The 17,340-nt window shown below is 47.5% G+C and overlaps 1 protein-coding gene across 12 annotated transcripts in view; it reads left to right on the forward strand.

Annotated features, from left to right (window-relative positions):
- The window catches only part of plekha7b (pleckstrin homology domain containing A7b), a 181,191-nt gene that overhangs the window by 36,020 nt on the left and 127,831 nt on the right, over positions 1 to 17,340 (forward strand). Inside the window, exon 1 of one of the 12 annotated variants that reach the window (XM_082969565.1) lies at positions 2,962 to 3,158. The exons of the other annotated variants lie outside the window; for them this stretch is intronic. Coding sequence (XP_082825691.1) covers positions 3,070 to 3,158 — 89 coding nt within the window. The 5' untranslated portion in view covers positions 2,962 to 3,069. Of the gene's footprint in view, positions 1 to 2,961; positions 3,159 to 17,340 lie in introns of those variants that run through there. 12 annotated transcript variants of the gene reach the window in all.

Below are 17,340 nucleotides of genomic sequence, written 5' to 3' on the forward strand. Positions count from 1 at the left end.
TGTGTCTACCAGGAAGTGTGAGCTATCAGCACTCCCTGGATGAGGAATGTGTGATAATATGTGTGTAGGATGTTTAAGAAGCCATTTAAGGAAGCCAGGGTGATTATGCTGAGTAGAAGCAGAGGGGAACGGTGGGCAGGGGGCTGAAGTAGATGCTCTGGTCTCTCTTGATTGAGGCACTCATTATGAAATGCCCTTCAAACCCCCTGCATTTCAGAGCAGGTTCACCCTCACGCTCCTACAAAGTGATGAGAGGATGAGGAGGTCTGATGATGAATGCCCACCAGCTTCAGCTCAGATAACAGTGCATAAGTCATATGTGGCCGAAGAGAGACAGGCAGTGTACATCATTTGTCTCCTGGGTGGCTTTGATAGCTTCACTAACTCCTAGTTGTTCAGATCTAACATTGAGAGAGCATGAAGCACATCAATGGACTAGTGATTGGCAAAAAAATCCATACAGTTACATATCACAATATTATTTTTGGATGATTTGACTCCAAGTATCGATGTAAAAAAATTAAAACTGGCATTTTTCACCCTATAACTTGTTCTCCGTCTTCTTTTTAAATAGTGAACCAACATTGTTTTCGGCACATTTATTTCCCTGTCTGATCAAAACAAATGTTCTCTCTCTGCAGCAGACGTACACCCAGTGGCCAGTATATTAGGTACACCATTCTAGTACCGGGTCGGACCCCCCTTTGCCTCCAGAACAGCCGGAATTCTTCAGGGCATAGAACCATTGATATGAAGGGCCCTAGCGTGTGCCAGGAAAACATTCACCACACCATTACACCACCACCACCAGCCTGTACTGTTGACACCAGGCAGGATGGGGTCATGGACTCATGCTGCTTACGCCAAATCCTGACTCTGCCATCAGCATGACACAACAGGAACCGGGATTCGTCGGACCAGACAATGTTTTTCCACACCTCAGTTATCCAGTGTTGGTGATCGCGTGCCCACTGGAGCCACTTCTTGTGTTTATCTGATAGGAGTGGGACCTGGTCTGGTCGTCTGCTGCATTAATTGCCCATCTGGGACAAGGACCATTGAGTTGTGTGTTCCTAAGTTTAGGTCAGTCATTTTGCCAATTCTAAAGTTCAATCGAACAGTAACTGTGAATGCCTCGATGCCTGTCTGCCTGCTTTATATAGCAGGCCACGTGAATCACTGTCTGTAGGAGGGAACCATTTTCATGAATGGGTGGTGTACCTAATAAACTGGCCACAGTGTATAGTGAGCAATATTTTTCGAACATCAATCGCAGTATTGAATCGCAATACATATAGAATCGTGAAAATCGCAATACATATCGCATCAGCAACTAAGTATCATGATAATATCGTATCATGAGGTCCCTGGCAATTCCTAGCCCTACCATGGATACCTTCCATTTTAGTCTCTGGTTTCTGTGTATTTGTGCTTCCTGGGAAGCAGAGCACGGTCAGGCTAATGCTGCATTTAGATGGTACGAGGTAGACGGCAAACCGGATATCATTGTTTTCAATGAAAGCATGACGGTAAATGCCGTCAGCCTCCACGGTAGACGGGACTTGCTGCCAGAGTTCAAATATTTCAACTTTTGCCGTCTGAATTGTTTTCTACCGGATGTTAATTTGCAATGTTTGTTTACTGAAATCAACATAACAACTCATACCCTCGTGCTGGCTTGCTTTTGCTGTCACCGTCTTTCTTGCTTTCTTGTCCCGGTATGCCGACTAGTATGACGGTTTTTGCGTCCCTCGTCTAAATGTAGTATTATGTATTATTCCAAATGACATAATTGGTGCGGTTAGACTGGAGAATCTGCCAGACTGGTGTAAAATCTACAATGCTAAAGAGGCCCTTGTTTGGATTGTGAGTGCCAGTGACTCATGGGAGGTAGATACTACGAGACTGGGGTACAGAGTCTGTCTGTTCGGATGGATGAGCAGGGCAGCAGTGGATGAGGCTGGGGGGGATGAGGGCAGTGCTACAGTAGATGTGGAACAGACCAGGGATCAGGGATGAGAAGGGGGCTGAGGTAGAAGGGACGAATGAGGGATAAGGATGGTGCTGGGGAAATGAGTTCTCCTCTGGATGATCTTTTTCCTGGTAACGGAGTCATCCTTAACCTGTGCCCCCCCTCATCCACCCCCTCCTCTCTCTTCATTAGCTGATAGGAGGCATTTTCAGTAGGGCTAGTAATCAGTCTCTTATGCTGCTGGAGCATTGCCAACGCTCCGCTGCTATTTCTCAGTGCACGAACGCTCTCTCTTTCCCTCTCGCTCTCCCACTCTCACTTTCCCCATTTTCCACATCTTTCCCTACTCCCTCCTTTATGTTACTACTCTCCATTCCTCTCTCTCTCTCCTTCTCTTCTCTCTCTTCTATTCCTTCTCTTCTCCCTTCCCCTGCAAATGCTGCCACTGTGACAGTGGCAGAGAGAATGGAGCAGAGAGAATGGAGCAGAGAGAATGGAGCAGAGAGAATGGAGCAGAGAGAATGGAGCAGAGAGAATAGAGCAGAGAGAATAGAGCAGAGAGAATGGAGCAGAGAGAATGGAGCAGAGAGAATGGAGCAGAGAGAATGGAGCAGAGAGAGGGGGCGTCCAGCCCAACACAGGAAAGAGAAGGGCTCTGACGTCACTGCTCCACTGTGGAATGCACATAGCAGAGGAGAGGAGAGGGAGGGGAGCTCTGGCAATCCCAGGCTGCTGCTCCTACTGCTCCATGGCCGAGGCTCCACACTGGTCTCCCTCTGGTCCTCCTTAGTACTGCTGTGTTGCTGCTCTGGGGTTGACTGGGCCCCTCGGTCCTCCCATCCCACCCCAGAGCTGTGGCTGTTTTGGGGAGGGTCTCATCACGTCAGATGTGGGTGTGCTGCAGTAGCCCCACCCCCTGTGTCTCCGTCTGAGTGGGACAGCCCAGGAGAAGAAGTGGGAAGCAGTGTTTAATGCGTTCCTGAGACAACGTCAACAGTCAGCAGCATCACAGCTGAGTGGAGTACAACACAGAGAAGAGAGCTGTCCTGTCCTGTCCTGTCCTGTCCTGTCCTGTCCTGTCCTGTCCTGCAGCTAACATGTGGAGGGAGCTGGGCTACTCCTCCTCTTCCTCACACACCCCTCAACCAAGGACCAGGAAGGCCTTCTACCATGGGACTCATAGCAGGTCTGTATGGCTGACGTCCCCTCCTGGACGACTCCTATAGCAGAACTAGCACAGATGTACCGTAGCCTTCTTTATGGCTACCTGGCTACGCTCAGTTTGATGTGCTAGAGGTTGCTAACAGCTGCTGCAGACTCACTGCTTTGCCAACCGTAAAGCGTCTGTGTATGATCCTTGGCAGGGAAGTTTTGCCTTGTTTATCATGTGTTAGTGCAGAGCTTTTTGAACAGACATCTGGCTATTGCCTACCTACAATGTCTCAGGCTGAATCTAAAGGATCAGAATCCAACACTGTGGACTGGTGTACAGAGGAAGCCTGCATTTAACCAAGCCTTTTAGCTCTGCAATGCCGTCTCTTGCCCCAGGGAAAACGGAAAGGGAAGCGAAATAACCATTATGGTGCTTCAGTGCATGTTATCATTAATATTGTTGAACTGTTTCATGTTCACTTGTTTCTGTGTGGTCAGTATAGTTGTGTGTGTTGAGGACACAGATGGTTGTTGGAAAGCTCAGTCATGTTGTCCAGAGACACTGACTAGCCTACTCCTTGTTATTGTGGTCAGGCAGACAGTGAGACACCCTTGTTTGGAATGTGTTGTTTGTGTGGGGTCACTCCTCACACCGCTCTCAGGACCCAGCTAGACAATTTATACATCTGTCCCATATCTCAGTTGCTCCATTCAGTGATGATGGGCTATTTGTTTCACTATGTGTTGAAATGGTTTTCTCCATACTTCATTGATTGAGGAAGTAATACTGTTTTCTCTACCTCCCTGGTGTGAACATTCTTAAACACAGATTGAATCGTTGAGGTTTACATTCATATTTTTATCAATGAATTATTGATAGTGTTTAGCTCATGGCATGATTGTTCTCTGTCATTACCTTTCCCTTTCATAGGAGTCTATGACATCCTGCTTGTTATCATTCTATCAGAGTCTCAGTGTCGGCCTCCAGAATGGCGCAGTGGTCTAAGGCACTGCATTGCAGTGTTAGCTGTGCCACTAGAGATTCTGTGTTCGAGTCCAGGCTCTGTCGCAGCCGGCCGCGACCGGGAGACCCATGGGGTGGCGCACAATTGGCCCAGCGTCGTCCGGGTTAGGGGAGGGTTTGGCTAGCAGGGATGTCCTTGTCCCATCGCGCACTAGCGACTCCTGTGGCGGGCAAGGCGCAGTGCACGCTGACACGGTCGCCAGGTGTACGGTGTTTCCTCCGACACATTGGTGCGGCTGGCTTCCGGGTTAAGGTGGCATTGTGTCAAGAAGCAGTGCGGCTTAGTTGGGTTCTGTTTCGGAGGATGCACGGCTCTCGACCTTCACCTCTCCCGAATCCATACGGGAGTTGCAGCGATGAGACACGACTGTAAATGCCAATTGGATGCCACAATATTGGGGAGAAAGTGCCAACAGCGCGGCGCCAACGCTCTTCATCTGTATTCTCTGAATGTATGGAGGTCATGTCTTTCTTAGCTGGAGGGTTTGGCTAGCGCCCGCTACCTGGTTGACCAGGAAACATTTGAGAAATAACATTGAAGCAGGCCAGGACAATATATTCAACAGAGGAAAGTAGAACCTGTTGTTACTCACATAGGTTTCCTACACTGAACAACAATATAAACGCATTCAACAATTTCAAAGATTTAATAAGTTACAGTTCATATCAGGAAATCAGTCTATCTATGGGTTTAACATGACTGGGAATGCAGATGTACATCTGTTGGTCACAGATACCTTAAAAAAACAAGGTAGGGCGTGGAACAGTCAGTATCTGGTGTGACCACTATTTTCCTCATGCAGCGTGATACATCTCCTTTGCATAGAGTTGATCAGGCTGTTGATTGTGGCCTGTGGAATGTTGTCCCACTCCTCTTCAATGGCTGCGCGAAGTTGCTGGATATTGGCGGGAACTGGAATACGCTGTCGTACACGTCGATCTAGAGCATCCCAAACATGCTCAATGGGTGACATGTCTGGTGAGTATGCAGGCCATGGAAAAACTGGGACATTTTCAGCTTTCAGGAATTGTGTACAGGTCCTTACATTTTGCAACATGGGGCCGTGCATAATCATGTTGAAACATGAGGTGATGACCGCGGATGAATGGCATGACAATCGGCCTCAGGATCTCTTCATGGTATCTCTGTGCATTCAAATTGTCATCGATAAAATTGAATTGTGTTCATTGTCCATATTTATGCCTGCCCATACCATAACCCCATTGCCACCATGGGGCACTCTGTTGACAACATTGACATCAGCAAACCGCTCGCCCCCACAACACCATACATACTGTCTGCCAACTGCACGGTACAGTTGAAACCGGGAAACTTCTCCAGTGTGCCAGTGGCTATCGAAGATGAGCATTTTCCCACTGAAGTCGGTTACGATGCTGCATTGCAGTCAGGTCAAGACCCTGGTGAGAACGACGAGTACTTTCCTGAGATGGTTTCTGACAGTTTGTGCAGAAATTCTTTGGTTGTGCAAACCCACAGTTTCATCAGCTGTCCGGGTGGCTGGAATCAGATGATCCCGCAGGTGAAGAAGCCGGATGTGGACATCCTGGGCTGGTGTGGTCTGCGGTTGTGAGCCCGGTTGGGCGTACTGCCAAATTCTCTAAAAGACATTGGAGGCGGCTTATGGTAGAGTAGGGCTGTCCCTGTTCTTTTGACCAATCGATTGGCCGAAATGTTTGAACTTATTTTGAATAAAACCAGCTACATACTGTATGCACTGAGCTAGTCTGATGCTTTAAGCACACTGTTTGATTAAATAATGAAGATATACAAATGACTCAAGAAAGAGCCCAATGGTCACACTGTGTTAAAAAAAAATGCCAGTGAGTGCCTCGTGCACGTTGTCTCTCTCTCTCCTCCGTACTGCAGTGAAAGGCACCACAGCACAGCAAGTGTTTATTGCACTGTCCATGCTGAAGCTGCAACAACATTTTTGCCATTTACCGTCTTTCTGGAAAGTTCTGTTACCGAAATCCCTAATTTGTTCAGCAAAAAACAAGTGACCAATAGGGCCTGACCTATAGCCTATCATAATCACATCAATAAATTGGTTATAACAAACTCCCAACACAGTAATGTCAACAGCAAAATGGATGTGGAGGACGTGAAAAATAAACTCAAAATGGGCGAATGTTTACTGGTTGCTCAGGAGGGAAAGAGGAAGTCAGATCTGTGGAAGACATTTGACTTAGTTGTGGAAACCACTGGAGTGTAACGGCCGTCTGAAAGAGTAGACCAAGGCGCACCGTGGTTAGTGCTCATCATGAAATGTATTTGAATGAACACTGAATCAATAAACCAAAGTGCAACAGCTAAACAGTTCTGTCAGGTAACAAATGACTAAACAGAAAATAACCACCCACAAAACCCAAAGGAAAACAGGCTGCCTAAGTATGGCTCCCAATCAGCAACAACGATATACAGCTGTCCCTGATTGAGAGCCATACCCGGCCGAAACAAATAAATACCAAACATAGAAAAAAGGACATAGAATGCCCACCCCAACTCACGCCCTGACCAATCAAAATAGAGACATAAAGGGATCTCTAAGGTCAGGGCGTGACAGTAGGTGCGGACTCCAGCCGCAAAACCTAAACCTATAGGGGAGGGTCCGGGTGGGCATCTACCCGTGGTGGCGGCTCAGGAGCAGGACGCAGACTCCGCTCCACCGCTGGCTCACCCCACTTTAATGGCTCCCCTAGATCGTGGTCTCTTGCCGCCGACCACGGACTGGGGACCCTCGCAGCGGGCCCTGGACTGGAGGACTCTGGCTGCGCCCGGCTGGCGGGCAACTCTGGCTGCGCTCGGCTGGCGGGCGACTCTCGCTCAGGGCTGAGGAGCGTCTCGGAAGGCTCCAGACTGTGGGCCGTCTCGGCAGGCTCCGGACTGTGGGCCGTCTCGGCTGGCTCCGGACTGTGGGCCGTCTCGGCTGGCTCCGGACTGTGGGCCGTCTCTGCTGGCTCCGGACTGTGGGCCGTCTCTGCTGGCTCCGGACTGTGGGCCGTCTCTGCTGGCTCCGGACTGTGGGCCGTCTCTGCTAGCTCCGGACTGTGGGCCGTCTCTGCTAGCTCCAGACTGTGGGCCGTCTCTGCAGGCTCCGGACTGTGGGCCGTCTCTGCAGGCTCCGGACTGTGGGCCGTCTCTGCAGGCTCCGGACTGTGGGCCGTCTCTGCAGGCTCCGGACTGTGGGCCGTCTCTGCAGGCTCCGGACTGTGGGCCGTCTCTGCAGGCTCCGGACTGTGGGCCGTCTCTAGACGGGGCACTGTCGCCGGAAGCTCTGGACGGGGAACTGTCGCCGGAAGCTCTGGACGGGGAACTGTCGTCGGAAGCTCTAGATGGGGAACTGTCGTCGGAAGCTCTGGACGGGGACTGCACACTGAAGGCCTGATGCGTGGGGCTGGCTTTGGAGGCGCCAGACTATTTACACGCACCACAGGGCTAGCCCGAGGAGCAGGAGCAGGACGTACTGGACTGGGCTGACGCACTGGAGGCCTGGTGCGTGGTGATGGCACTGGAGGTACCAGACTGGAGACCCGCACCTCAAGGCTACTGCGAGGAGCAGGAACAGGGCGTACTGGACTGTGGGGTCGCACTGGAGATCTGGTGCGTAGGCTTGTTACCCATCTTCCAGGCTGATTACCCAACCTAGCCCGGCGCGGGCGGAGCGCAGGCACAGGACGGACTGATTCATCCCAGCGCTCCGGAGACACAGTACGCAGCGCCAGCGCAGGATAACCTGGACCGAGACAACGCACCGGAGACCAGATGCGCTGAGCTGGAACACTCCGCCCCGACTCAATGCCCACTCTCGCCCGGCAGATGTTAGGGGCTGGGATGTAGTGCACAAGGCTTTCAATGCGTACTGGGGACACCGTGCGCTCTACCGCATAACACGGTGCCTGACCAGTACTACGATGCCTCCTGTAAGCTCCGGAAGTTGGCTCAGTATTCCATCCTGACTCAGGCCAACTTCTCGTGTGCCCCCCCCCAATAATTTTTTGGGGGGTTGCCTCTCGGGCTCCCGTAGCTCCCGTAACTTGTCCTCCCAGAATCTTCGCTCCTTCTGCCAAGTCCATCCGTCAACCCGATGCTCCAATCCACGCTGCTTGGTCTTCTTATGGTGGGTGGTTCTGTAACGGCCATCTGAAAGAGTAGACCAAGGCGCAGCGTGGTTAGTGCTCATCATGAAATGTATTTGAATGAACACTGAATCAATAAACTAAAGTGCAACAGCTAAACAGTTCTGTCAGGTAACAAATGACTAAACAGAAAATAACCACCCACAAAACCCAAAGGAAAAAGAGGCTGCCTAAGTATGGCTCCCAATCAGCAACAACGATATACAGCTGTCCCTGATTGAGAGCCATACCCGGCCGAAACAAAGAAATACCAAACATAGAAAAAAGGACATAGAATGCCCACCCCAACGCACGCCCTGACCAACCAAAATGGAGATATAAACGGATCTCTAAGGTCAGGGCGTGACATGGAGATCAAGAAAAGGGAAGGTACAGGAGCAAGGGTTGCATGAGTATTAAAATATACACATTTTGTCTGACCGTTTGGAACTGTGCAAACAACACTAAATAAATAAGTGTACCAGAGTCTGTTCTAATGATAAAAAATAAAGCCTTTATTACTGCAGACTAAAAATAGTTGCATGCATGTGCGGTTTATTTATTGTTTAGGCTAATGATTCAAAGCTCCCTTTGTTATTTAATTAAATCTAAAATGCTTGATTGCATTTCAAAGCATGAATGTCTCGTATGCTGTGTGATGGCATGAATGAATGAATTGATTGGTCCCGTGTGGCTCAGTTGGTAGAGCATGGTGTTTGCAACGCCAGGGTTGTGGGTTTGATTCCCACGGGGGACCAGTACGGAGAAAAAAAAAATGTATGAAATGTATGCACTCACTACTGTAAGTCGCTCTGGATAAGAGCGTCTGCTAAATGACTAAATGTAATGTAAATGTAATGATTGATACAGTAGCCTATATATTGAAATATAGGCCTAAGTAAGTTACTGTATTAAGACTAGACAGGACGCGCTCTTAGGCCTACAGCTCGATGGTGGTTATACAAGGATACTATACCAAGACCACTAATGTCTTGGTATAGTGGTCCCGTGGTCCGTGTGGCTCAGTTGGTAGAGCATGGTGTTTGCAACGCCAGGGTTGTGGGTTCGATTCCCACGGGGGACCAGTACGGAGAAAAAATGTATGAAATTTATGAAATGTATGCATTCACTACTGTAAGTCGCTCTGGATAAGAGCGTCTGCTAAATGACTAAAATGTAAATGTAATGAAAATGACTACTTATGATTATCATAATAATAATTGTAATAATAACAATAAGAAGGAGATCAAGAAAAGGGAGGGTATAGGAGCGAGAGCTGCGTGGATATTATGTGTGACAAACAAGTGCTGTTAAATTACAATATCATTTTTCTGCCTGTTTGGAACAGTGTAAACAACACTGAATAAATGATAAGTATTACCAGTCTGTTCTAACAGATTTTCTTTTGTAAAGTCATTATTACAGCGTAGCCAAGATTAAAAACAGCCAAATCTGTGAAATTGCTTTATCTGACATTTTGCCATTGCATAAGGCTTGGTGCTCACAGAATCAGTAGGCTATTAAACAAACACCCAAACAGGCAACAGAAGCAATACAGTGCTTTCGGAAAGTTTTCAGACCCCTTGATTTTTTCCACATTTTGTTATGTTAGTACAAAAAAAAAAATGTATGAAATGTATTCACTACTGTAAGTCGCTCTGGATAAGAGTGTCTGCTAAATGACTAAAATGTAAAATGTAATGTTACAGCCTTATTCTAAAATTGATTAAAAAAATATTATCCTCATCAATCTCCACACAATACCCCATAATGACAAAGCAAACACAGGTTTTTAGAGATTTTGGCAAATGTATTACAAATAAAAAACTGAAATATCACATTTACATAAGTATTCAGACCCTTTACTCAGTACTTTGTTGAAGCACCTTTGGCAGAGATTACAGCCTTGAGTCTACTTGGGTATGACGCTACAAGCTTGGCAAACCTGTATTTGGGGAGTTTCTCCCATTCTTCTCTGCAGATCCTCTCAAGCTCTGTCAGGTTGGATCGGGAGAGTTGCTGCATAGATATTTTCAGCTCTCTCCAGAGATGTTCAATCGGCTTCAAGTCTGGGCTCTGGCTGGGCCACTCAAGGACATTCAGAGACTTGTCCCGAAGCCACTCCTGTGTTGTCTTGGCTGTGTGCTTAGGTCGTTGTCCTGATGGAAGGTGAACATTCGCCCCAATCTGAGGTCCTGAGCGCTCTGAAGCTTGTTTTCATCAAGGATCTCACTGTACTTTGTTCCGTTCATCTTTCCCTCGATCGTGATTAGTCTCCCAGTCCCTGCCGCTGAAGACATTCCCACAGCATGATGCTGCCACCACCATGCTTCACCGTAGGGGTGGTGCCAGGTTTCCTCCAGAAGTGACGCTTGACATTCAGGCCAAAGAGTTCAATCTTGGTTTCATCAGACCAGAGAATCTTGTTTCTCATGGTCTGCAAGTTTTTAGGTGCCTTTTGTCAAACTCCAACCCGGCTGTCATGTGCCTTTTTCTGAGGAGTGGCTTCCGTCTGGCCACTCTACCATAAAGGCCTGATTGGTGGGGTGCTGCATAGATGGTTGTCCTTCTGGAAGGTTCTCCCATCTCCACAGAGGAACTTTGGAGCTCTGTCAGAGTGAACATCAGGTTCTTGGTCACCTCCCTTACCAAGGCCCTTCTCCCTCAATTGCTCAGTTTGGCCGGGCGGCCAGCTCTAGGAAGAGTCTTGGTGGTTCTAAACATTTTTCATTTAAGAATGAGGAAGGCCACTGTTCTTGGGGATCTTCTATGCTGCAGAAATATTTTGGTACCCTTCCCCAGATCTGTGCCTGGACACAGTCCTATCTCGGAGATCTATGGACAATTCCTTCGAACTCATGGCTTGGTTTTTGCTCTGACATGCGCTGTCAACTGTGTGACCTTATATAGACAGGTGTGTCCTTTCCAAATGGACTCCAATCAAGTTGTAGAAACATCTCAAGGATGGTCAATGGAAAAAGGATGCACCTGAGCTCAATTTTGAGTCTCATAGCAAAGGGGCTGAATACTCAATGTAAATGAGGTGTTTCAATTTTTTTATTTTAATAAATTTGCTAAATTGTCTGAACCTGTTTTCTCTTTGTCATTATCAGGTATTGTGTGTAGATTGTTGAGGAAATTATTTGATTGAATCCCTTTTTAGAATAAGGCTGTAACGTAACAACATTTTGATAAAGTCAAGGGGTCTGAATACATTCCGAAGACACTGTATATATGGATGATTTATAAAGCCAGGCACATTTAACAGTTTGATTATAGTATTGATTATAGACCGAATTAGGTTGGGGTTTGCTCCCTCCTCAAAATGTTTGTGTTTTTACCCCTTTTTCGTCGTGATATCCAATTGGTAGTTAGTCTTGTCCCATCGCTGTAACTCCCGTACAGACTCGGGAGAGGCAAAGATCGAGAGCCATGAGTCCTCCAAAACACAACCCACTCCACTTGCAGGCGCCCGGCCCGCCACAAGGAGTCGCTAGAGCGCGATGGAACAAGGAAATCCCGGCCGGCCAAATCCTCCCATAACCCAGACGACGTTGGGCCAATTGTGCGCCGCCTCGTGTGTCTCCCGGTCACGGCCGGCTGTGACACAGTCTGGGAATGAACCCGGGTCTGTAGTGGCGCCTCAAACACTGCAATGCAGTGCCTTAGACTGCTGTGCCACTCGGGAGGCCCTCTCCTCAATTTTCTTAGACAAATAGGCTAAGCCCTATTTGCACGGGACTAGTATTACTAGAGAACGTTGGCTACGTAATTATTACCACAAAATGTATTTTATTCCAGAGGACATTTTTTCCAAATTGCCCCCAGTAATTCTTTATTTTTTCCCAATAAATTGACAGTTATGACTGAAGCCTGGAGGGTTTTTCTACGGGTGAAGTCCAGGCAATATTAAGGCTACACTGATAACTTGAGCTTGGTTCTCAAGTTTCTAAACCATACCAAACCATATTTGGTATAGTGTCGCCATAATATTTGAATTGAGGAAGTGTGATCATAATCATTAGGATATTTTAGCGATCCGCGGTAGACGTCCTAAATGCCCCCCAGCCTTCAGATGTGAGCTAAACAGTGCACTAGAGATGTGTTTTATGGTCAGTTGTATGCTGCTTTGCAATCTATTAACAACAAGGGTTACATTAAATAGGTACAATGTTTTTTACTGATGAATTTGGCAATATTCAATTCATACGCACAAAACATATGAACTAAAGCATTCATTGTGAAAGTTCATACATGTAGGCCCTTCAAATATAGGCTATGCACAGCACTTTGTTCAATTTATCAAATCAGTTATTGTTTTCTTGCTAAAAACCTGAGTAACACCTGTCAAACTCAGACATTTCTCTGAAAACACAGGATGTTGATTCACACGGGACTAGTACTATCAGAGGACCTTGGAGTTTTCCAAGAAACAGCAGGTTATTCTGTCTGGAATTGTTAACCTCCTGACAAATTACTGACATGGCAGATTCAGACGGGACTAAAATTACAGACATGGTGTTTTGTGCTTGTGCACATAATTACATTACACAACCATCCTCAGCAAAACTAAACCCGTCCAAATAGGGTTTAAGGCAAGGGCTGTTTCCTCGTCTCTGCTGCTGCTGCCTCTGCCGCACTGTTGTCAATCCCAGAATGCTGGTTAATTTTGCTATTATGCACATAGCAATTTAGGGAAAAGCACCAATTCTACGGTGCATTGAATATTTTGTTTCAGAACCGCGGACAGCAACCATATCCAATGCGGGAGAAAGCGCATTTGCTATGAAATAATATTAGATTTATTTGTGTTGCGCCATTATTTTTGTAGAGTATAACGATTTACAATTTCAGTATCATGTCTTAGAGTGATGGTCTGTGCCATCCCCGGGGCCCCGGGGCCTCCGCAATGGATCAGTCCACTGAGACAGGCGTAAATCAGGTGTCTTGTGCACCATGAAAAAAAAATATATATACTGCTCGGCTAAAGAAATCTAGGTTGACCAACAGCCTATCGACCAAATAACCGACCAGTCGACTAAATTGGGTCAGCCCTATGGTAGAGAAATGAACATTACATTTGCTGGTAACAGCTCTGTTGGACATTCCTGCAGTCAGCATGCCAATTTGCATGCTCCCTCAAAACCTGAGACATCTTTGGCATTGTGTGTTGTGTGACTAAACTGCACATTTTAGAGGGGCCTTTTATTGTCCCCAGCACAAAGTGCACTTGTGTAATGATCATGCTTGATATGCCACACCTGGATTATCTTGGCAAATGAGAAATGCTCATTAACAGGGATGTAATATTTGAAAGGAATAAGCTATATGTGCATATGGAACATTTCTGGGATCTTTTATTTCAGCTCATGTTGTGTTCATATTTTTGTTCAATATACATGCGATATAGAAATTCCTTGAATTTCCATAAAGAGTTAAGGATTTCCGATAATAGCCTTGGTGATATCTACCAGAAGGTTGAGGTCTTTGAAATGGGATTGGATTCCCTGTAATATTAAGAACATGACCTTTCAACTCCCACAGAAGGAGATTTAGATCAACCCTGTGCTGCTGAGAAATACCAGGGAAGGGTTGGTTCTCCTAGAATCTGGCAGCTCACTGTTTCCTCAAGACATTCCAGCTGGACTTCAGGCTAAATGGGCCAGATGGCTGGGTACTCCTGATGCCTGACTTCCAAAGCCTCTTAAGTCTCCACCCCTCTACAAGAGAGGACTGAAAATAGCTCCCAGATTCAATAACTCTCTATCAGCCAAGTATAACTTCTCAGAATGTATTTGTTCACCCCTTACTTGCTGGATAATACAACTGCTTTGTAAAAGGATGACCTTGGTGGACATGGTAAAAACACAGCTGGAGAAGATCTAAGGATATCTAATGAACCAATTTGTACCCACACAGTATGTGAATGCTTGGCATAATGCTGAAGGAACAGATTGAGAGAGACAGACAGCTCTTTGATACCTCCGTGGTACTGTAATGAACACGATGGGAGACAGCTGGTTTCAAGCACAGTGCGCAGCGGGTGTTTATTGTAAGGGACCACAGGAGGAGGCAGGTAGCTGGGTCCAGGGGCAGGCAGAAGGTCATACACAGGGGGTCCAACAGGGCAACAGTACAGGCAGGGAAAAGGCTAGTAACATAGTCCGGGAGATCAGGCAATAGGTTGATAACAGGAAATCCAATAGACTAAGGTACAGGCAGGGAATAGGCAAAAGGCGTCGTTAGTGAGGCAGGCCAAAACTATCATACACAGGAGGGTAACATTACGGGAAAAACAACTCTCCGAATAGACGTGTGTCACAAAACAAACAATAACTCACAGCGATGGGGTGCAAAGAACTGAACTAAATAGTGTATGATAATGACACACAGGTGTTAGAACAGGTGATCAGAATTCAGGTGATTGGGATCTGGAGAGTGAGCTGCGTTCAGGGGCTCTATGTGTTTGAAAGTGTGAGCTGGAAAGTGGGCTGGAGAGTGAGCTGCGTTCAGGGGATCTATGTGTTTGAGAGTGTGAGTTGGAAAGTGGGCTGGAGAGTGAGCTGCGTTCAGGGGCTCTATGTGTTGAGAGTGTGAGCTGGAAAGTGGGCTGGAGAGTGAGCTGCGTTCAGGGGATCTATGTGTTTGAGAGTGTGAGTTGGAAAGTGGGCTGGAGAGTGAGCTGCGTTCAGGGGATCTATGTGTTTGAGAGTGTGAGCTGGAAAGTGGGCTGGAGAGTGAGCTGCGTTCAGGGGATCTATGTGTTTGAGAGTGTGAGCTGGAAAGTGGGCTGGAGAGTGAGCTGCGTTCAGGGGATCTATGTGGTTGAGAGTGTGAGTTGGAAAGTGGGCTGGAGAGTGAGCTGTGTTCAGGGGATCTATGTGTTTGAGAGTGTGAGTTGGAAAGTGGGCTGGAGAGTGAGCTGTGTTCAGGGGATCTATGTGTTTGAGAGTGTGAGTTGGAAAGTGGGCTGGAGAGTGAGCTGTGTTCAGGGGATCTATGTGTTTGAGAGTGTGAGTTGGAAGTAGACGTTACAGGTATGTTCCACCGTGCTTTGATTGCTGCTAGGATCACATGTGTGTCAGAAGCAGATGTTTAGTCAGAAATATATACTGTTAATCCTATTCTACCATATTTAATACTGTGTACAGGATTACAGTAAAGTTAGGCTTTTCTCCAGTGGTAAGAATGGTATCAGTCTATTAGCCCCTGATGCTACTGTGGGTCCTGTGTGTCAGTACCACTGAGCGGTGTGGTTCAGTAGTGGTAATGGAGCACTGTGTTGGGTTAACCGTGTGTATTAGAGCAGGGTCCTGTGTGTCAGTACCACTGAGCGGTGTGGTTCAGTAGTGGTACTGGACCACTGTGTTGGGTTAACCGTGTGTATTAGAGCAGGGTCCTGTGTGTCAGTACCACTGAGCGGTGTGGTTCAGTAGTGGTAATGGAGCACTGTGTTGGGTTAACCGTGTGTATTAGAGCAGGGTCCTGTGGGAGCTGGGGCTGAGTGGATCTGTGGCTCTGCTCTGTTCGCCTGTAGTCTGGGGACAGTTTAATGAGAACTGAAGGAGGGAGCAGGAAAGATCCCAATGAGCCAGGAGCTGGGAGGTCTCTCCCAGTAGACCAGGAGGTCTCTCGCAGTAGACCAGGAGGTCTAGGAGGTCTCTCGCAGTAGACCAGGAGGTCTCTCCCAGTAGACCAGGAGGTCTCTCCCAGTAGACCAGGAGGTCTCTCCCAGTAGACCAGGAGGTCTCTCGCAGTAGACCAGGAGGTCTCTCCCAGTAGACCAGGAGGTCTCTCGCAGTAGACCAGGAGGTCTCTCCCAGTAGACCAGGAGGTCTCTCCCAGTAGACCAGGAGGTCTCTCCCAGTAGACCAGGAGGTCTCTCCCAGTAGACCAGGAGGTCTCTCCCAGTAGACCAGGAGGTCTCTCCCAGTAGACCAGGAGGTCTCTCGCAGTAGACCAGGAGGTCTCTCCCAGTAGACCAGGAGGTCTCTCCCAGTAGACCAGGAGGTCTCTCCCAGTAGACCAGGAGGTCTCTCCCAGTAGACCAGGAGGTCTCTCCCAGTAGACCAGGAGGTCTCTCGCAGTAGACCAGGAGGTCTCTCGCAGTAGACCAGGAGGTCTCTCCCAGTAGACCAGGAGGTCTCTCCCAGTAGACCAGGAGGTCTCTCCCAGTAGACCAGGAGGTCTCTCCCAGTAGACTAGGTGATCACACAACACCCTAAAGAGCTGACTCAGTCTGCACAGCCACCAGAGAGGAGGGGAGAGGAGGGGAGAGGAGGGGAGAGGAGGAGAGAGGAGGAGAGAGGAGCGATGGAGAAATACAAGGAGGAGGTAGGAGATTTAGAGAGAGGCAGAGAGAAGGAGATGGATAGTGGGAGTAAGATGAGGAGAAATTGCTCCTCTTGATGTTCATGCGCAGTCATAAAAATCTGTGTATGTTTTCATTCTATGTCCTGGGGACTCTGCGGGGATGTTATACACACACAGCCAAGCCATCATGGTGTCTCGTGGAGGTAAAAACAACCCTCTCTGCCGCAGTAAACATTACACCAGAGTTGTGTGAAGAAGACCTCTGCGTTGGTCACAGGCCCACACCCATCAATCTTCCTCAGGGAATCGTTCCTCTGTGGCACAATTACCGCAGACTAATCAAGTTTCTCTCCCAGTGTGTGTGTTTCTGCCTCAGCATGATTCTTAAAGGACTTAATTCCGGGAGCGACTTACAGTAGTGAGTGCATACATTTTCATTTTATTTTCTTCGTACTGGTCCCCTGTGGAAATGGAACCCACAACCCTGGTGGTGCAAGCGGCATGCTCTACCAACTGAGCCTCACAGGACCACGTAATGCATAATGCATGGTATATCTAATGAAACTTCATGGTGAATATGGAATGAAGATAATAATAATAATAATTTATTTAATAATAATAATTTATTTAACTTGTGTAGCGCTTTTCATTACAGAAAATCATCTCAATGTGCATATAAAGCGAAACCAACAACACATTTAAAATGAGATGGTAGAGTTGGAGATTGAATCTCTATTTGGCT

The sequence above is a fragment of the Salmo salar genome, chromosome 26, assembly GCF_965601325.2.
Source record: "Salmo salar chromosome 26, fSalSal1, whole genome shotgun sequence".
NCBI classification, from domain to species: Eukaryota; Metazoa; Chordata; class Actinopteri; order Salmoniformes; family Salmonidae; genus Salmo; species Salmo salar.